The 19,984-nt window shown below is 50.0% G+C and overlaps 9 protein-coding genes across 9 annotated transcripts; 4 read left to right on the forward strand and 5 right to left on the reverse strand.

Annotated features, from left to right (window-relative positions):
* Positions 1 to 628: 628 nt before the first annotated feature.
* On the forward strand, positions 629 to 2,134 carry Pdw03_6445 (GDP-mannose pyrophosphorylase A; the record flags this gene model as incomplete). The annotated part of the gene is made up of 4 exons (XM_014679993.2): positions 629 to 691; positions 745 to 801; positions 875 to 2,050; positions 2,108 to 2,134. The coding sequence occupies 4 exons, from the start codon at positions 629 to 631 to the stop codon at positions 2,132 to 2,134; spliced, it is 1,323 nt and encodes a 440-aa protein (XP_014535479.2).
* Positions 2,135 to 2,643: 509 nt separating this feature from the next.
* Positions 2,644 to 3,444, reverse strand: Pdw03_6446 (marvel domain-containing protein 2; the record flags this gene model as incomplete). The annotated part of the gene is made up of 2 exons (XM_066101354.1): positions 2,644 to 3,225; positions 3,286 to 3,444. The coding sequence occupies 2 exons, from the start codon at positions 3,442 to 3,444 to the stop codon at positions 2,644 to 2,646; spliced, it is 741 nt and encodes a 246-aa protein (XP_065956437.1).
* A 244-nt stretch (positions 3,445 to 3,688) lies between these two features.
* Pdw03_6447 (Oxidoreductase, FAD-binding, putative) lies at positions 3,689 to 5,509 on the reverse strand (the record flags this gene model as incomplete). The annotated part of the gene is made up of 1 exon (XM_014679991.2): positions 3,689 to 5,509. The coding sequence occupies one exon, from the start codon at positions 5,507 to 5,509 to the stop codon at positions 3,689 to 3,691; it is 1,821 nt and encodes a 606-aa protein (XP_014535477.2).
* Positions 5,510 to 6,112: 603 nt separating this feature from the next.
* On the forward strand, positions 6,113 to 8,028 carry Pdw03_6448 (Zinc finger, RING-type; the record flags this gene model as incomplete). Its single annotated transcript, XM_066101355.1, has 5 exons — positions 6,113 to 6,128; positions 6,186 to 6,536; positions 6,632 to 6,899; positions 7,564 to 7,583; positions 7,646 to 8,028. 5 exons carry the CDS (start codon positions 6,113 to 6,115, stop codon positions 8,026 to 8,028), a joined length of 1,038 nt encoding a protein of 345 aa, XP_065956438.1.
* An 853-nt stretch (positions 8,029 to 8,881) lies between these two features.
* Pdw03_6449 (Essential cytoplasmic protein Ctr86, putative) lies at positions 8,882 to 11,815 on the reverse strand (the record flags this gene model as incomplete). Its single annotated transcript, XM_014679989.1, has 2 exons — positions 8,882 to 11,579; positions 11,643 to 11,815. The coding sequence occupies 2 exons, from the start codon at positions 11,813 to 11,815 to the stop codon at positions 8,882 to 8,884; spliced, it is 2,871 nt and encodes a 956-aa protein (XP_014535475.1).
* Positions 11,816 to 12,239: 424 nt separating this feature from the next.
* Pdw03_6450 (Palmitoyltransferase swf1) lies at positions 12,240 to 13,583 on the reverse strand (the record flags this gene model as incomplete). The annotated part of the gene is made up of 3 exons (XM_014679988.1): positions 12,240 to 13,235; positions 13,288 to 13,441; positions 13,495 to 13,583. The coding sequence occupies 3 exons, from the start codon at positions 13,581 to 13,583 to the stop codon at positions 12,240 to 12,242; spliced, it is 1,239 nt and encodes a 412-aa protein (XP_014535474.1).
* Positions 13,584 to 13,992: 409 nt separating this feature from the next.
* Pdw03_6451 (Rap1 - C-terminal) lies at positions 13,993 to 15,717 on the forward strand (the record flags this gene model as incomplete). The annotated part of the gene is made up of 4 exons (XM_014679987.2): positions 13,993 to 14,115; positions 14,171 to 14,256; positions 14,313 to 14,553; positions 14,629 to 15,717. The coding sequence occupies 4 exons, from the start codon at positions 13,993 to 13,995 to the stop codon at positions 15,715 to 15,717; spliced, it is 1,539 nt and encodes a 512-aa protein (XP_014535473.2).
* A 356-nt stretch (positions 15,718 to 16,073) lies between these two features.
* On the reverse strand, positions 16,074 to 17,142 carry Pdw03_6452 (Chromatin-associated protein; the record flags this gene model as incomplete). Its single annotated transcript, XM_014679986.1, has 7 exons — positions 16,074 to 16,092; positions 16,148 to 16,173; positions 16,229 to 16,625; positions 16,689 to 16,768; positions 16,820 to 16,862; positions 16,916 to 17,057; positions 17,136 to 17,142. The coding sequence occupies 7 exons, from the start codon at positions 17,140 to 17,142 to the stop codon at positions 16,074 to 16,076; spliced, it is 714 nt and encodes a 237-aa protein (XP_014535472.1).
* A 352-nt stretch (positions 17,143 to 17,494) lies between these two features.
* Positions 17,495 to 19,722, forward strand: Pdw03_6453 (T-complex protein 1, epsilon subunit, putative; the record flags this gene model as incomplete). Its single annotated transcript, XM_014679985.1, has 10 exons — positions 17,495 to 17,504; positions 17,579 to 17,596; positions 17,658 to 17,706; positions 17,802 to 17,895; positions 17,948 to 18,031; positions 18,104 to 18,393; positions 18,449 to 19,097; positions 19,155 to 19,473; positions 19,537 to 19,625; positions 19,678 to 19,722. 10 exons carry the CDS (start codon positions 17,495 to 17,497, stop codon positions 19,720 to 19,722), a joined length of 1,647 nt encoding a protein of 548 aa, XP_014535471.1.
* Between the last annotated feature and the right edge of the window lie 262 nt (positions 19,723 to 19,984).

Raw genomic sequence — 19,984 nt, forward strand, 5'->3', positions numbered from 1 at the left:
GATAAGGAGGAGTATGAAAGGTCACTTCGCCAAAGATTTGGGGATGCTATTGTTAATGATGACGATCAGGACTCGGATTGCTAAGTATCGTTTCGATATTTCTAACTTGGCAACGATCAGGTATCACCAATGGACACTTCAAAGGCAAAGAAGCAACACCTTTGGAAGGTTGACTATTCCGGGAATTTGATGACCGGGTAAAAAAGCCTTCAATCCAGGCTTAGTGAATAGTGTGTAATCTACAAGATGAAATGCAATTTGTTCCTTTGTTTAACCCTTCAACCAAGCCTTGACTGTCGAGCAGATTGTATCAGAACATACCGCCAATGAAGGTCACGTCAACGAAGTTATCAGATCCCAGTGCTCCACAGCCGTCGAGATGGTCAGATGCAGTTTAAAAATAGCATCGGAAAGGGGTAGATATAAAAAAGTACATATCTAACCAAAAGGATTGAGAAATCAGATGAATCAGATAAATCCGCGACGCATTGAAAGTACATGAGGCCGAAAGGAGTAAAATGTTGTCAGGTGCCCCACCGAAAGCGTCGTCTTGGCGTTTCTTAGGAGCTTCGGGGTCTCTCTGGCCTTTTCTTATAATCCTGGCCTTCACATCTCCTTGCAGACCGTCATGCTTAATATACCAATGCGTGAAACCCACATTACTCAGGCTTCCACCAAGGCTGTGATCTTGGTGAGTAACGGAAACACTGCGATAAAAACAACTAACTGACACCTTGTCCATAGGTCGGAGGCCCCTCAAGAGGCACTCGGTTCCGCCCATTGTCGCTCGATGTGCCAAAGGTATGCATCTGCATCTTTTTTGATCATCTATACGGATCTGTGCGGGACACGATTGACACCGCGATTGCTATAGCCCCTATTCGAAGTCGCCGGCCACCCCATCATCCACCACTGCCTGAAGGCGGTGGCCAAGGTCCCCGATGTACGCGAAGTGATGTTGGTCGGATACTACGATGAGAGCGTATTCCGGGATTTCATCAAGGATGCCTCGAATGACTATCCCCAGCTGCGCATCCTCTACCTGCGGGAGTACACGGCGTTGGGCACCGCAGGTGGGCTGTACCACTTCCGTGATGCGATCCTCAAGGGCAAGCCCGAGCGGCTACTCGTGTTGAACGCCGATGTCTGCTGCTCATTCCCGCTGGGTGAGATGATGCGACTATTTGAGGAGAAGGACGCGGAGGCCGTGATCCTGGGTACACGGGTGTCGAACGACACCGCAACGAACTTCGGATGCATCGTATCCGATTCGCACACCAAGCGTGTGCTGCATTACGTCGAAAAGCCCGAGTCGCACATCTCCAACCTAATCAACTGCGGGGTCTACCTCTTCGCTACTGAGTGCATCTTCCCCGCCATTCGCAGCGCCATCAAGCGCCGCACCACCCGCCCCCGCCTCCTCTCGTACCCCTCCTCCGAGAATTTGGAATCCGCCTTCGTGGCTGCCGGAGAGGACGAGGACGCCGAGAAGAGTGAGGTCCTCCGTCTCGAGCAAGATATCCTCTCGGATCTGGCCGATAGCAACCGCTTCTTCGTCCACGAAACCAAGGACTTCTGGCGTCAGATCAAGTCCGCCGGCTCTGCTGTGCCCGCCAACGCCCTGTACCTCCAGAAGGCATTCCAGGCTGAGTCGCCTGAACTCGCGGCCCCCTCTGCCGCCATCGTGCCTCCGGTCTACATCCACCCCACTGCCTCTGTCGACCCCACCGCCAAGCTCGGCCCTAATGTCTCAATCGGCCCGCGTGTCGTGGTCGGCGCCGGTGCCCGTATCAAAGACTCGATCGTCCTTGAGGATTCCGAGATCCGACACGATGCTTGTGTCATGCACTCCATCATCGGCTGGAGCAGCCGTGTCGGTGCCTGGGCTCGCGTGGAGGGTACCCCTATCCCCGTGGGTAGCCACTCTACCAGCATTGTCAAGCAGGGTATCAAGGTGCAGAGCATCACTATTCTTGGCAAGGAGTGTGGTGTTGGCGATGAGGTCCGCGTGCAAAACTGCGTGTGTCTGCCTTACAAGGAGCTCAAGCGGGTATGTCTTATGTCTTGTTTCCATTCTCCATGTGCCATCGACTAACGTTCTTCACAGGATGTGTCTAATGAGGTTATTATGTAAACTGAGTTTTGGTCATCTTTGGTTGAAAATGACTGTGATCTTCTCACGTTGATACGGCTTCATTGTCGGGTTTGTCTCATCTCATCTTATCTTCTGGTTGGATGGTTATCTGCTTTCGTGAGCGCATCCGATTTAATGATTTCTTTTTTTTTTGTTTTAATCTATCTAGCACGAACCCCAAAATGAAAAGAGTCGTTGGATTTGTCGCATTGCTATCGGGAAAATCTGACCTTCTTTCCCTAACTATCCCAAATCCCAGTAAATGAGGTCCCGAAACGCCGTCATGAAGAGTCCGTGTCATCAACCCAAACACCCGTACATAAACCGTGAGATGCAACCTCAGAAAAGTATCGTGAGATCCCACTCACTATCATCAACCCGAAGAACAAAAAGAAACTTATAGCCCCCCCAAGTGCGAAAAGGTCACTTAGCGATACATCGCAGCGTCATGCCCAAAATTCGCAGCAGGTCTCTGATCCCCATCCTGATCATAGGAACCAAAGCGCACTCTAGGCACCCCCCCGGTGACTCATTCCAGGCGCAGTATCATAATAACTCTGCGCCTCGCCAGCATGCGCATGTTCCAAATTCTGCTCCGAAACCGGGGATCCCTGCGCATATCCCTGGCCGTGCGCACCAGACATCTCAGGGGGCACGTTATCATAATCGTGCAAAGCGGGGGTTGACTCGCTGTAGCGGTCATCCATCTTAACATCGAAAGCGCCCGAGTCATCGAGGCCTGGGCGGGATCCCATGGGGTCGTAGGCGCCGAGACGGGTTTGTCGACGGTGCACGATCACATCTAGCCAGACTGCGGCGACGTAGCTGACCAGCCCGGTGGCGCTGAATGTGAAGAGGGCTTTGTAGCTTCGGCAGACGGCGATGCCGGTCGAGTTGCCCCAATAGGTTGTTGTGCAGGCTGTTGTTATTGTGCTTGACAAGTTCCAGCTAAGCAGGCTCAGGGATAGCGCCCAGAGGATTATCAGAAGGATGTTGAGGGATATGGAGAGTTTGGTTGATAGCCCGCAGCTGCAGTGAATTACTGAGGTTAGGATTATATTGAGGAGGGAGAGGCCCGATGAGACGAAGAGCTGGGGTTTCTTGTTAGCATTGTCTGGGGAGGATGGTGTGTTATTTTGATGTTGACTTACAACCAGGAATGAATAGGGTAGTTTGTAGCCATCGGCGTGGAGGTGGTAGGTAAACACTGCCAAGATCACACCTACCACGATTGAGGAGAGGGAGATCAGGAATCGGATGAAATGAAATGGCAGCGGCGGGTATGCCGAGGGTTTGACTGATGGGCGCATGGCGAGGGTTGAAGACGTGAAGATGAAAGACAAAAAAAAAAAAAAATCAACATGAGACGAAGCCCCTACGGTCACCTTCAAGATCGACGTTCCACGCGTTTAGAGCGTGCGTCATGGCACTATTTTTATCTTTTTTCCTCCGCGCAGCTCGAATTGTAGTACATTTCAAATTCAATGGTTGTATAGAAAAAATTGGGAGATATTGCAAACGTCGAGCGAAACTCAAGACCAACTTCAAGATCTTTCAATAGTTGAAATCTTCATAAATCACCGTTTTTCCCACCAGCCAATTTAAAACCATCCCCTTCAACGCAACCCCGGAGCAGAGGTACCAAACATCTGCTAGCGCAAGGTCCAAGTCCCCGGCCTGCATACGTCGTCGTATCATTTGCACCCCAGACGATTGAATTGCGTCCCACATCTGCCGATCGGCTCCATCGAGCTCCACATTTGTGATGAACAAAGTGGTTGACAGGGGCAACTGGGGCCACCGCTGGAACACATCTTGCACCAGCCCCAGATCATTGAACGGAATTGACCAGAATAATCGCAGCTTGGAGATATCCAACTCTGGAAGTTGTGCGAGAAGGGGTGTGATGCCGATGCCGCCCGCCACGTAGGGGACGATGGACTTTCCCGTGGACATATTGAAGTTTCCCCCGAAACCCTTGAGGGGTATTTCTAGCCCGGCCCGCTCATTGACTTGGGACAGATATTTCGTAACGGGGCCATGTTGCCGGACCATGATCTCGAATTGATCCGCAGGTATCTCGCGACCGGGATACGAAGACACGGTAAAGGTTCGAACATAATCATCGTTGAGACTGGTCGGATCGTCATCTCGCATGTGGCTATACCCCATACTCAGCTCGTCTTCAAAAGACAGTGTGACATACTGTCCCGCACTCCACGAAATTGGTTTGCGGCCGGAAACACGGAACCGATACCGGTGGATGGAAGGGGTGAGGCTTTCTTTTGTGACGAGAGTTGCCACTGAGTCGGAATCACTGCCATGTTGGGTGCCAGGGATTTGTTTCTCGTTGACGTGATATCGCAAGCTAGGAAGGTACGGAGAAGGATCTCCGGCCTCACCACGAAATCCCAACCCAGTTTCAACAAAGAGTGCAGCAGTAACGGTGATTCGCACGGCGAGGTTCGACCTTGGTATGACTGCGGCTGCGTCTTTTCCCACGAGGATCTCGGTCGAACCGGTGAAGTAAAGGACGTTGCCGCTGTCGAAATCAGGAACGACGAACCCCGCCCGCGGGGTGGTTTCTAAATTCCCTAGCGTTTGGTAGACTTTATTCCCCGAGTACTCGGGATACACAAGAACAGCACCGCTAGCATTGTTGGATTCAACACGCATGAATCCGGGCGGACCACCACGGATATTTGTATCCATGGTTCGTGCTCGATGAGAAGAGGATAGAAAGATCATATCCGCACGAGAGAGCAGCTCAACTGCAGGAAGACACAACTGCGGCGCATCGGAGATCAACTTGGGATCAGACTTGGCAGGCACGATATGCTTCTTGTTGATGTATTTGGGACAGTTCCCCATGCTCTCTTCAATGTGGACAACCAACTGTGCCTCTCCTGGGTCCACGTCTGAAAGTGAGCCCGTCACCATCCTGCCACATAGCTTCACTCTCCGACGATCCTCCAAGTCGATTGCCAGGCCCGAAAGTAGTTTCCCTGCGTATGCATCAGTTTGATTGCCGGTCAACAATGCCTGCACAACAGGGTCGTATTGGCTGTCCACTTGTGTCTGAAGCCCGATTCGCGATTCGGCAAGTGGTGTTATAAAGCCCGCTGTGCCGCCCCATATCGTTGACCATGGCCGACCTTGGGAATCCACTGTACCCACGGCAAGCAGCTGTGATTGTTGAACAAGAAATTCAGCTCTCGGACTCAGGTATGGGGTAGCCGGATTGTCGAAGTAAGGGACTTGAAGCAAGTGGTGTAGTTTCTTCTCACCCTCATGCCAGGGCAGAGTGTTTGTTAGAAATGATGGCATCGAATAGGAGGGGAAGTTGTTTAACTGAGATACTATGAGAGTTCCCATATTGAAAGCGAAAAAGAATACGGAGTATCTGAGGGTGGGGATCCTTTAATCGCGTCATCCTGCCCTGCCCAGGCCTTGATGACAGCTGTCCCGGTGTACAACAGATGTATACCTGAAAGCTTTACCAGCAGTCTACTCTTCAATTATTTTGAATCGATCGGTTTTTCTTGTCATAAGATGATCCTTCAAATCCGTATCACAGGGTTCTTAGCAGTCTTTTCGAACAATCCAACAAGATCTATTTGTTGTAGCCATTGTCAGTATAAGTCTTCCCAAATATAAAAAACTACATGGTGATCCATCGCTCTTCCAATTATTAATCATTTGTCATTCGATGCTGAACATCTCCACATCTCAATTTGGGTTGGGAGCTTGTATAACGATGAACCAATCAGAGCTGCGGCGCCGCGTTATCAACTCTCTGCCTTCGGAGAACTTCACTTTTAAAAAAACAACCAACGGCACTTAATCTGTCCCTTTAACTGCTCAATCTTGTGCCTCCAAGAGTACACAATCTTAAAGCTGTCCCATAAGACGTGGGCTGTCCTCTATTTCCTCATAAAACAGCTCCCAAAGCGTGAGAGTCTGTTTTATCCCCCCATCATGTCGACCTACGAAAGTACGAATCCCCGTTACTCAGATAAACCCAGAATCTGTAATGCTAACCTCATTCCAGTCGAACATAATACCACCGACCCTTCAACGGCCCCTATCGCACGCCGCCGCCGCCCCGACCTCTCCACCTTCTTCTCCACCCTATCCCAGATCACTCCAGCTCCCGACCACAGACCTCATGCAGTCCCTGTGCCTGGAGATGTGAGCGCAGCCTTCTTCTCTCTCGCAGAGGCATTGAATATGATGCGCCGCGAGGCCGATCCCGCGCCGCACCCCAACGCGCAGGAGAGTACTGTTGACGCCGACTCAGATGTCGATCGCGATCTGTTGACCACGATGATCCAGTCGCTGCTCGCGCAGGCAGATATGCCGCCGCGGGAGGTGGAAGGTGTTGATGAGGAATTCTGTGATAGTAAGAAGCACTTCCCTTGCTCGCCGTGTCCAGCTTCGCCCGTTATCGGCAGATTTATTCCTTTGTTACAGAACTAACCACGCCGGGATCACTAGTGCTCGACCGCGTCCCCAAAGCATCCCTTACACCCGCTGATACCTGCCCTATCTGCAACAACCCCTTCATGGAAGATGCCTACCCACTCGTCGTCCAGCTGCCCTGTCACCCCACCCACCGCTTCGATTTGGAATGTGTGCGGCCCTGGCTGCGGCTGCGCGGAACATGTCCACTTGACCGCATCGACTTTGCGAAGCAACTGAGAGATAAGGCGGATGCGAAGAAGAAGCTTGTTGAAGAAGATGAGGAGGAGGAGTGGGATGGCATGTATGGCTGAAGAGATCTGACAGTGATGCTCTGCATAAAAGAAAAGTACATTGCCAACTCTCTATTGTGCTGGAGACTTCATAGCAGTATCATCTATCTTTACATGAGGGAATGACTGTTGCATCTGTCAATGTCTATTCTAACAAAACAGCCATTGAAAGTATCATACTCGAACACGAAGACACAGGCTCTCGAGTAGAAAAAAAATAATGTGAAAAGGTGCGGAAAAGGATGTCAAGGAGGATAACAATGATGCTTTGGGTGGACAATCTAGGCGTCTTGGGTTTAGAACTGGCTTGACACCTCTATTTCGAGCGAGACCTTTCCGGGGACGCCTCGATGATAACCACGAGCCCCTTGTCCCTTTCATCTCTGATAGTTGGACACCCTTCAAAGACCTTTGTCCTTTCGTTGACTAATTTCAGGAACAATGTCATTCTTGTCTTTGTCTCTGTCTTGAATCGTTTGTTTAACAAAAGACATACAAATTCTTTGTTAGTCGGCAGTCCTTGTCGAGGATTTTCCCTTACCTCCCATATAAATACCAAGTCCCCTTATCCTGATTTTGATATCAAGTACACATTCCACATCGGATCCTCTCTACGCATTCATACCATCTTTCTCTATACTTGAACCGAGTCACTTACAGTGACTTCACCTGCAGAGTCTCATACATTACCAAGGGTATTTTCTCCTCCCACTCTCTTCCCTGTGCGACTCAGTCTACGTACTCGCTTACTCTCCAGGTTACTCTCCAGGTTACTATCACCAAGCTTACGTACCTCAACCACATTTGGCCATCGAAATACTTATAGTGAGTATTCCAACCCACCCCACCCTAATGTCTTCCCCAGTGGAAACCCTCGCTCTCATTTTCTTCTTCCTCCTACTGGGGCTAACCATCATGATAATCATGATTCTTGTCAAGGAGTGGACCGAGTACCAAGCTATGCAGTTTTGGCCGAAACTGCGTAGTACTCGCACTCTCGATCTGGAGTCGGGCCTCTATTTAACAGAGGACATCAAGGAACTGACATGGCGCGTCGAGCAGATGGAAACTGAGCTTGGTCGCAAGTTCCAGCGTGCTGGATACTTGTCTGAAGACCATGATCAACCCCCATCTCCTTGATCGCTGGACAATGTCAGCAGGCCTTCCGATAATAGACGCAAGACACAACGACCGAAGATCTGGATGCCTCCTATGCGTAGGGATAGCGCATGAGATACTCGGTCCGAGTGCGTCACCCCAGTTCCCTACCCCATACTCCCGTGTCTTTCGAAGCGGCTCACTTTGATGGAAGTGGAGTGGGTAGGGTTATAACATGTGTCCGGCTAGCACTGCAGTGCAGTACCGGCGGTTAATAACATTCTGGGAAGGCCAGATGGGGTTGAATGTGCGCCTGGTAAATTGGTTTGTGTCAACTGATATCTGCCATAGTCGCTGATTTTTTCTATATCATGGGTTGGGAGGCGTCCTGAGATGTCGTGGAAAGGCGGAGCGAATGATTAGAGGCGACTATGAAGTGGCAACTAAAATGTTATCCGTAGTCCTGATTGAAACGATCGGATTAAAGACGGCGGCGGAGAGAACCTGCTGGACATCAACTACAAGTAGGGACTACCTTGCTGGTCGACGATAGAAAAAATTTTGCTTCAACTTGAGATATATATGCTTCCCTAAGACGTCCGAATATTTTTGTAGAAATTGAGATCCTTCAGACCTTAAAACTTGGCCATTTGTATCGGAGATCTACAGGCAGAGATGGAATGTTCAGGTATCAACATGTGTAGAATCTTTGGGAAACATCTATGAAATCGATTTACGATGGCAACCACTTGGATCAGGTAAACATCTATCCAATCATGGATTTGACATTACGAAATCAACTGTCATCGTTCAAGAGTATCATTCAGGTCTTTTCCCGTCTGCCCTGTGTACAGTCATCGGTACAAAATTCATCCCACATAACTTCAATGTATCATCAAATTTCCTCAGCCCGAGCTTTGGGCCGGATGGCCAACTTGCCTGCCTGGTTGATCATCGCTTCGTAGCCACTTCGCTCTAGCACACCGCCGTCATTATTGACAACCTCACGAGCCTCAAGTTCCTCAACAAGGCGCTGGTTCTCACGGTTTCCCTCGAGCAAGAACTTGAGGCACATCACTGCATGTTCCTTGATGTATGGGTTATGGGCGTCGAAAGCGGTACAGCAAAGGATCGCCTCAACACCACCGTAACGACGAATCTGCTCTTGAACATCGGGACACTTCCAGACCAGCGAAGAGAGCACAAGCACAACTAGCTTTTTGAGATTGCGCCATTCGAACTCAGAGGGATCCTCTGTGATCGGAGGGGACTCGGGTCGAGAGTCGACACTGCCGGTGCCAGTGTCGACAGGGTCTGGGTCACTGGGATCGTAAGGTCGTTCGACGGCAACAGGGGCCGGAGGAATGGCGCTGGAGGCATCGTCTGCGGTGTCACTTCGAGGGGGAGGGGGAGGGGGCACAGAGCCAAAGGACAATTGGCTCAGCTGGCCCTTGGGGATACTTGCTTCCAACTCCTTGATCAAGGTCACCAGGTCATAAACAATCTCCCATTTAACCAGCAGGTTCTTCCAGTCGTTGTTTTCGGTCAGCACGGCGAAGAACTCCAAAAACTGGTAGACACCTTCATACACCCGTTCCATGTCCCATAGATTGAGTGGGAAGTCCTCTGAAAGAGCCCGCTGGGCGCGGATCTGGCCTTGGAGGTAGATCAGAGCACAAGTCTCAGGGATGATGTTGCCACGGAAGATGGTGAAGATGTACCGGACAGTGAGAATATCAACTCGGTTGAGTGAGCTTGGGTTGCGGGGAATATTGGGCTGAGCGGAGCCAGTCACTGAAGCAGGAGAGTACTTGGCTCGGAAGATGTGGGTGAGGATCTTAATCACAACAGCCTGCGCCGGAGAGATAATGTCTTTAGGCTGACCGAAGTCAGAGTAGGCATGAGACATGAGGCCGTTCTTAAGCACGGCCTCCATGATCTGGACCATCATCTTGAAGTAGAGCTCGTCGTCGGGGAGATCCCATGCCGCAATGAAAATCAGTAGTTCACGCAATAGGTTACGTCCTGTCTCCTGCGTGAGCAGGATGTGACAACGGAGCGCTTGCATGTTCCGGGATCCATTACGCTCTCCCCCCTTGAGACCAAAGCTGTCCACAATACCGGCCTGAACAATCATGGGCAAAGCTTCGATTTCTGCCGGTCCAAGGACCAGCGAGATATCGGTAAGAAGACCCCGCTGTTGGTCACCAGGACGGCCACGGTATTCATCGTCTTCCTCTTCTTCATCATCGGCTTCTCCATCGACGCCATCGTCATCCACATCATCCTCGCCATCTCCGTCAACGCTTCCGTCAGCCAGGTGATCCAGGCTGTGCGAATCTTCATCTCCCACTGTGTGCGCATCGCCATGGTCGTAGTCATGCTCTTCGTCCCCATCAATATGTGATGGCTCCTGGAGCCGAGCCATGAGTTCGTCTTTGGCCTCTTGGAGGGTCTCGGCGGCAGATTGAGCTGACCGGGGCATACTGGTATCTTCGTCTGTGACAGGTCCATCCACAGCGCCAAAATCGTTGATCTCTGGAAGATCAGCCCAGCAAAGACGAGGGAAACCAGCCGTGAGACTGCGATCAATGGTCAGGATGGTCTTCTTCTTGGTGACTTCTTGTTCCTCTTCTTCTTCTTCTTCTTCTTCGTCGTGTTCCCGGTGATCAGCATGCTCCTGATCCTCGTGGTCTTCGGTTTCCTCGTGTTCTTCTTCCGGAAGCGCAGCCGGAAGCTCCCGAGCCCGGTCCTGGAGATCAGACCAACCGTCAACTTTAGCCCCAAGTATCGCTGTCAAAGCAGCCCTGATATCTTTGACCTGGTCCGGATCTCTGCCCATTTCTTGAATAGCGCTGAGATCTCGTCCCAAAATCCTCTCCATGTGGTCCTTGATGTTGGCCAGAAGCAGCATGGCAGCCTCTTCCTTGATTGTTGCCGGCTCCCGCGGGAACTTGGCGATAGTCTCCAATAGCAAGTCCTCCGCGGTTTGATCGTAAAGCGCACGGATCGGCGGGTTGATGACTCGCTCTCCAACTTGTACAATTGGTGCGACTCCCTCTCGCGAGCTGGCATCGTCCAAGGGCTCCTTTGGTTTTATGATGTTCGTATCAGCAGTCGAATGGTAACCAAACAGATCCAACCATAGCACCATCTTGCGATGCTCGTTATGCATAATGAAATTGTGAAGGTACTGAAGGCATGTAATCAAGAGGCGCTTGTAGAGGTTGACGACTTTTTGCCATCGCTCCTCGTTCCGCGCATTTTGCTCGCCATCAAAGCCTCGAGCGGTGACCCGAACACAGGTGTCGATGAGAGCTAGAATTCGTTGATCAAATCCAGTTTCCGCTGCAAGGTTCTGTGCCTTCTTGGTTGTGGCGAGGAGGTTGCGAGCGATTGTACACAAATCATTCAGGCGCTCAATATCTTTGACCAGCGATAAATAATTGTGTGCGATCAAATTGGCTGATGAGTGTTCATAGCTTGCTGCAGGGCTTTTCCACGCGAAAGATTGGGACTCGAGGACGGGAATTGCTTTCGTGAGGACGTTCGTGAGACCTTGCCAGATATCCGGCGACATGCCGAGATTGTGACTAGCAGGGCGCAACAGATTAGTATACAAGGAATTCAAATGCCTGGTTATATTATTGACGTACCGAACATCGCTCTCCTGATGTGTCTTGTAAAGGATCTGCTTCCCAGCGGCAAGCATGTGCTCCAAGCGCTTGTCATCGATCATACCCCGAACTTCGTAGTGGCTTAGGGTCCCTGCAAGGATTACCTTGAGCATGAGCTCGGCTGGCGTGCATAATGGCTTTTGATCTGCCATCTTGAAAAGAAAATCCCAACTTTTAGGCGTACTCCTTGGAAGGGTAAATAGCGCGGGGAGATCAAAGTGGGATGAGAGAATCAAAAGAATCGCAGGTGTGGAGATACAAATTTTCCGCCCGCACGAACGTTATCGTTATCGCTCATTCGCCCATTCTGGGCTCCCTCTCCAGGGCTATTCCCTACAGGCACATAGCATCACCTCAAGGTATTCCATTCCAATTCTATATGCGACTGTGTTCTGCACTATACCTCTAATTTTCAATTCCATGCCTCATAGATTGATGTAGCAAACAGTTTTTCCACTTCAAGTCACTTGAATTGTTCACAGTATCAAGCTACACATATGAGAAAACATCTTTCAAGCCGGTATGTTTTAGACTTCCATTTGAATCAAAATTGAAAGCTCTACATCGAAGTGATATTTAAAGAGCTTGGATACCGGACATCTCATTAGATCGACGGACAGATAGCCCCACCACGTCCCGGAGATTATACCAAAATCCCATATCGTAGATATTGTCGACATCTCTCATAGTGTTGAGTCGCTTCCATCGAGGGTCAGGAGGTAGATCTGATTCCGGGCGATGAGCAATGCAGTTAGAGTCAGAGGCTAATAAACATCCTTCAGTTGGAGGATCTTCATCGGTGACAAGGATTTGATCCGTTTGCACAGGCCACAGTTGATCATATAGATCCATCGGAAGAGGGCGGTCGAAGATGAGGCTTCGTTTCGTCTTAAAGACGAAGCCATCTTCCACGTCATCTTTCCAATCGGACCACTTTGCACTCTCATTGGTAGTCACCCCAGCCCAAATGAGATACGTGTGGTAAAACAGAAAAGAAGTTGCTAGTGGGGCAGTCATAAGCATCAACAGAAATACTGTCCCAATTTTGGGATAAGCAGCAACCACGATACCCCATGTGTTGACCCAAGTTGTCCAGCCTTGCATAGCGTCCTGTATTTCCGGTGGAACCACTTGCTTCAGCATCTTAGAGAGTATGGAATGACCAAGGTAAGAGCCGTATATCAACATGACAGAAAGGGAGACCAAGAGCGAAATGAAGTACACGCAGTTGTTGGCCCCGACGCAATTCATCAGCCATACACAGTGGTGGTCATGCCGAGAAACACAGGCCTGGCAGAAACTGCAATGCTTGCTGCGTGCTGGTTTGAGGAACTTGCAGGTGCTACATTTATGCCCCGGATGAAAAAGGACTCGGTCATACGGATAGCGTCTCATCTCCTGTTCATGGTTCTCTGCTGTGATAAATGACTTGGTCACAACACACTTATAGAGTAGGATATATGGCAAGCTGATAGCTGCAGGTACCCAGAGTCGATGAATGCTTGAAAGCCGAGGCCATGCGGCGGGGACAAATATGCCTTCTCCAATGACCAGCAAGGAGGTAAAGAATATCTAGTAGGCATGGTCAGTATCTCAATAAGTGTCATTAAACAAAGAGGCTCACGAGGACAAGCGGATGGTTCTCCTTCAATACATAGCTGCCAGATCGATTCCAGCATCGTACTATCCTCCCGCCGAACAAGCGATTATCGACAACGGTAATCCCTTTCGGAAAGTACACCCATAGTGCTCGATGGAGCCAGGCCACGGGAGTTTTCCTTGGGCAGTCAGCGCAGAGCTTTACATGATATCAATCTAGCACTTTGCTTACCGAAAGGCTGGCAGCCTGCCAAATAGCGCGACAAAGGTGAACGCCGAGATCGCCAGAATCACCAGGCTAACAGTTCTGAGAGCCCCCATTCTGAAGCGTATGTTCTCTCTTTAAGTTCAGAGGATGTGGTGTTCGCTCTGCATCCCCCAGCAATGTTCTTAACTCTTCCTGCATTCCTTAACTTGTGAACAGTCGACACGTTCTTCGTCGCAAGTCGTCAAGTTTGTGAATGCCACGTGACCACGATTTCAGTGAACCAACTATTTCAGCTATGACCCCTGTTGATTGAGAGCGCCGGAATCTCATATGATCAAATCTAAGAACCGACGGTCGTGTCAGTGAGATAACATCTGTCTTACTCCATAGTCCGCTGTTTGAATGGAAAATAGCTTCATACGACACGTCAATACGCGATACCGCGTCGCAGACAAAGCCGGCCTATTCAAAGGTGTGATATCTTGAAGAAAGGTTATTTATTAGCATTCCTGAAGATTTGAAATGGCAACTTTCACAAGCGACTCGTCTCGGGCTGAAACAACGACGATGAATCTATTTCAAGGCGCACGATTCTGGCTATCCCTGACTGTTCCGCAAAGGCCGAGGTTTAAAGAATTAATCAAGGTATTTCAGGAACTTTTAATCTTGCTTGGAGGTTCATAGGTTAATAAATATCTAGCAATACGGTGGCACTGTTGTGTTGATGGAGAAGGATGCCGACGTGAAGCTGGTGGATCACACGAGGAAAGATCTACCTAGGGACACGTAGGGAATACGGAACCTTTTACTAGCTCGGGATCAATGTGCTAACACCAAGCTAGCTTCTCCTATCGATACGTAGAGCGTTCTATCAACAAGGGACGTCTCGAAGATCTAGAAGCCCACCGGGTTGGGCCATCCGCACCTCGTCCAATGGGTGCATCCAACATCCCCACAAAAAGCACACGATCGTTCTTTACCTTGGAAGAGGATCAAATCGTGTTTGATTGGGTCGAACACCTTGGTCAGGAGCCAGGGGCACCTGTCCAAGGTAACAAAATCTATCAAGATTTAAGTGAACTGGTGTGATGCTCTCCTGTTTCTGTCAAGGCTACAGAACACAATAACTTAATTATGATGCTGACTGGTAGAATACAGTTTCCCAGTCACCCGTGGCAATCCTGGCGTAGTAGATACATGAAGCATCTGCGTGGCAAGGGTCGTCCAGGGGGAGGCACCCCATCATCATATGACGAGCTTTTACAGTCTGCACCACCCCAAGGAGAACGTTCAAAAGCCTTACCTGCCCAAGCTTCCCCCGAAGACTCCACAGCATCATCTAGCTCAAGGGTCCCCCGGCTGGCACCACCAGGTCCAGTCCAAGCAAGTACGCCAAGCAGCCCAAAACGAAAACGAGATGCCGACCCTGAACGGTCAAATCAACGGCGGAGGGATGTTTCCCCTATGAAAAGAAGAGCAATTGAAGCTTCTGCAATTGCGGGCCTTTCCTCACCCCGTCCCCGTCCTGATAGCCGAAGACCACAACCAGAGTCACAAAACGTGGCAGCCACATCACACTTGACTGCACGCCCAGAAAGAGGCTCGCCCACTGCCTCGTCGTCAGATGCAGGACCACTTGAAGGCCTTGGTATTCCAGATCTCTTCCCGGTCCCAAACCCTTACCCACAAACTCCTCGTCGCGTCACCCGGGAGACTTCACATCGTCCAGCAGATGTAACAAAATCGCCAGCGCCACCAGCGCCACCACGACCATTGGGGGACAATGCCTTCGCGCAGTCCGGTCGATTCAAGAAACAAGCACCGAATCCCAGACCACCAATCAAAGATATCTTCGAAGACCCAGTGAACTCCACTTTCCTAGAACTCCCATTTTTGCCATCAAGCCCAGCATCCGAAGTATCTGAAGATGACACATCAGATGCACCTGACGTCGATACTTGGATTGATCAACGCCTAGCTCTAGGTGCCAAGGAATCCCAGGTGTTCGATGCTCTGCGATGTACAAGCATGGTCCCAGAGATGGCAGACAAGGTTCTCAAATACCTCACGGCCGGGAAGGGTATTCCCGATGATATGCCCGGGGTCTGGACAGCGGAGGATGACATCTGTTTACAAGCGGGGGAATATGCACGTGTGCGGCGAGCGTTGAAGAAACACGGTGCAGAGGCGTACAAGGATAGATGGGAATATTTGAGCATGGCCCGGCAGACGGGGCTCATTGAATGATAACCATGAAGTATGCAATTCGAAAAACACACGAAGGACAGCTAAAATGGACGAATTGAAACTGTGAAGTACATGAACATTAGCGTGTAGCTAGAAACGAGAAAAAAACTACTCTCCGAAGACACCAGTATCGACCTGCCCAGAACGCAACGAGGAAATTGAAACTCAAAACAAAACATCAATGCAAGGGCAGCAGTGCCATATTCAAAGCGCATAGGTTGCGACGATCAAGGAGAATTGTAGCGATGGCCATTCGCTATAGCGCACCCGAGATTGGAAAAAAAGGCCCAAAATATCACAGTTGTGTACCATTTGCGGGTTGGAGACATATCGAATTGTCAGTGAAAATGGTAGCTTCAGTTATCCTTGAAAACACTATGAAAGATGTTAGGGACGCATTTCGAGCTTTCCTTGGGAGGGCTTGACTCACAGGTGCGATTCGTAAAACTTGAGCATCTAGTTTGGTAGTCAGTTACCTTGTCGCTGCTTTTCGGCATAGTAGAGGACACACTTTTAGAGGACACTTTTCATAGCAGGCCTGGACAGACAGTTTCGCCTTGTGTCCGTTGTTGAATTCGAGCCAGGCCATGAGACCTGCGTCGCCCTCCCGGACTATTGTGTCCACCTCTTTCACATCCTTATCCCAGTTCTTTCCCTTTGGAAGCCATTGAATGCCATTTTCTTCAGATGAGGGGGAAGCTTGCTCAGACGTCTCTTTAGGTATTGATTTTCGGCGCTGTCTCTTAGCTTCGCTCGCTGCCGGGGCCGGTGAAGCCTTAGCAAGCGTCGAATCACCCATGGATTTGCGCTTGCGACCTGGCTTCGCTGCCGCAGGCTGCAATTCTTCCTTCCCCGGGCGACCACCAATCCTCTTGTAGTATGCTATGACAACGTCACGGGCTCCTTCCCTATGATGTTTGTCAATAAATGCGCGTAGTAGATCTCGAAGCCCGACGAGGATATGGACGTACATGAGACCATCCTCCTCTTCCCATGTGCGGTCTTTGATCTTGTCATAGCCCTTCCATTTTACCAAAAGCTTAAGAGTCCCCTGTAGTTGATTAGCTTCTCGGCACAATGAGGCTGAGTGGTGTGGATATACATCATCAAGCCATGCGTGATCAAGAATATCCTCGACTACATAGCTACGTTTCGTTAGAAACAATTGTCCGCCAATCGGTCGAAATGCGCAACTCACAGTCCCTCCTCCCCATCATCCTCCTCTTCGTCTTCGTCTTCTTCGTCCTCCGGGGACTCCTGATTATATTTGCCATTTGCCTCCGGCGCCTTTCTGAAGGGAATGTCGCCAGATTCCTCGTCGGACAAATCTTCAACGGGAGCTGGGTAATAAACGGGTCAGCCGAGATGCTCACCATTGCGCGCGCGGCAAGTGAACATTGGGGAGGGGAAACACTCACGAGGCATGTCTCGGTTGAAGGGTGAGATCAAGTTAGAAAGTTTAGAAAACAGATTGGCGACTAGAGGATTAAAACCTCAATAGCAGTTGTAAGGTCAAACGATAGACTGTCGCATCCAGAGCAACTAGAGGAGTCAAGAAGCAGAAACGCGTTGAAGGCGGACAAGAGACGCTATACCGCTTTGGGCAATCAGAATTTCATTTGTCAAAAGTGCATTTCGGGAAGCTCCCCCTCAAGGCTCAACTTGCAAGTTTGCTGCTTTGTCTTGTCATCTTCTCTTGATCATCTCTTGATCTCCTCATCGGTGCTCTCCTTCTTAAAAAGCGTTATCTTTTGCCAGGTGGCAGCCCACCGTCAACATGGCAATGCGTAAGGCCGCATCCCCATACCCCTCATTCTTGAAATGGGATCTTGGCTAACTATGTGGATTTGGTCTTCAACAGAGCTTGATATGTCTCAGGGTAACTGCTCCTTGGACATATTGGTTCAAATCGGACTCAGGTCGCTAACATAAAGGGGTAGCTTCGATCTTGAAGGATGAGCAGGGACGGCCGTTTATTGTTGTTCGCGAGTACGTTCACCGCTACGCCTTGTCTTCCGTTTCAACATCCCATTGATACTTGGAGGGTTGATATATGAGGCTGACGTGTCTTTTTCATAAAACAGTCAGGGAAAGAAGAAGAGACAACATGGCACCGAGGCCGTCAAGTCACACATTGTTGCCGCCAAGACGGTGGCCAGCATTGTCAAGTCTTCTCTGGTAGGGAACTCTGCAAGCGATGAATGGAAAGATACCTGACTTTTGTTTTCAGGGTCCTCGTGGTCTTGATAAGATTCTGATCTCCGCCGACGGCGATATTACCGTCACCAACGATGGCGCAACTATTCTCGGACAGGTTCGACCCCAAAGGCCCCCCCCCGGATAGTCCAAACATGGTTCGAGAGACTGATACGATGATCGTGATTAGATGGATATCACAAACAACGTCGCGAAGCTGCTGGTTGAGCTTTCGAAGTCTCAGGACGAGGAGATCGGTGATGGCACGACCGGTGTCGTGGTGCTGGCAGCGGCCATGCTTGAACAAGCCTCGGACCTCATTGACAAAGGCATCCACCCCATCCGGATAGCTGACGGATATGATCAGGCCTGCGAGATCGCCATTGCTGAGCTTGACAAAATCAGTGACGAAATTACATTTAGCCAAGATGATACCACCAACCTCCTCAAAGTGGCCAAGACCAGTTTGGGCAGCAAGATGTAAAAATTCTTATAGCTGTATAACATTTGTAGTTGATGCTGACAGTTTTGATAGTGTCTCCAAGTCCCACGACCAATTCGCCAAGATCGCCGTTGATGCCGTGCTCTCGGTTGCCGACTTTGAGCGCAAGGATGTCGACTTCGAGTTGATCAAGCTTGACGGCAAGGTCGGTGGCTCCCTCGAGGACTCTCTGCTTGTCCGCGGTGTTATTGTGGACAAGGACTTCTCTCACCCCCAGATGCCCGATGAAGTTCGGGATGCAAAATTGGCCATCTTGACCTGTCCCTTTGAGCCTCCCAAGCCCAAGACCAAGCACAAGCTTGATATCACATCTGTTGAGGAATTCAAGAAGCTGCAGGACTACGAGAAGGAGAAGTTCACAGAGATGATCCAGCAGCTGAAGGAATCAGGTGCCAACCTGGTCATCTGCCAGTGGGGTTTCGATGATGAGGCCAACCATCTTTTGCTCCAGAATAACCTGCCTGCCGTTCGTTGGGTTGGTGGGCCTGAGATTGAATTGATCGCCATTGCCACAAACGGCCGTATTGTGCCCCGCTTCGAGGATCTGACCTCTGACAAGCTCGGCACGGCTGGTGTTGTCCGTGAGATGAGCTTCGGAACCACGAGAGAGAAGATGCTGGTTATTGAGGAGTGCGCCAACACTCGTGCAGTGACAATTTTCGTTCGTGGAAGTAACAAGATGGTGAGTCACTTCGTACCACACGTAGTGAGATGTACGAATGGCTAACTTCAGCCACAGATTATTGATGAGGCCAAGCGGTCACTACACGATGCTCTGTGTGTTGTCCGCAATTTAGTGCGCGACAATCGTGTGGTCTACGGCGGTGGTGCTGCTGAGATTGCTTGCTCCATTGCCGTCGAGGATGCCGCTGTCAAGAGTCCCGGCATTGAGCAATATGCCATGCGCGCCTTCGCTGATGCGCTGGATGCCGTGCCCTTGGCCCTTGCCGAGAACTCTGGCTTGAGTCCCATTGAGACCCTTGCCTCTATTAAGTCGCGTCAGGTCAAGGAGAAGAACACACGTCTTGGTGTTGACTGCATGATGACTGGCACTAACGGTATGTCTCTAAATTATCACTCCTTACCATAGTTCTGTTCATGGGCTAACTCGGGCTCCTTAGATATGCGTGAGCACTTCGCTATTGACCCCCTGATTGGCAAGCGCCAGCAACTTCTGCTTGCTACCCAGCTGTGCCGCATGGTTCTTAAGGTACTGCTCCCATCCACTCTTTCTATCGTGCTCACTGCTAAACTTTAATCAGATCAACAATGTTATCATCTCCGGTGATGATCAGTCTGAGTTCTAGATCACTAGATCCTAGTCTTTTCTACGATGGCAAAAGAAAAAAAAAATGATGATTCTGGTCTGCTGTGTAAAAACAGGATCCCTTACATAGAACCCTTTTGGTTTCAACTAAACGAAAGGATTGATAATTTCTCTATCTGGTCACATTTTCTGGTCTCGCTATTGATTTGAGTCTTTGTATCTACGACTAGCATTTATATTCAGTAGACATGCCATGGCCCAGAACGGCATCTGATTCCTAACAGTCAACCTGACTGCCATGC

This window comes from Penicillium digitatum, chromosome 2 (assembly GCF_016767815.1).
Source record: "Penicillium digitatum chromosome 2, complete sequence".
In the NCBI taxonomy this organism is placed as follows: Eukaryota; Fungi; Ascomycota; class Eurotiomycetes; order Eurotiales; family Aspergillaceae; genus Penicillium; species Penicillium digitatum.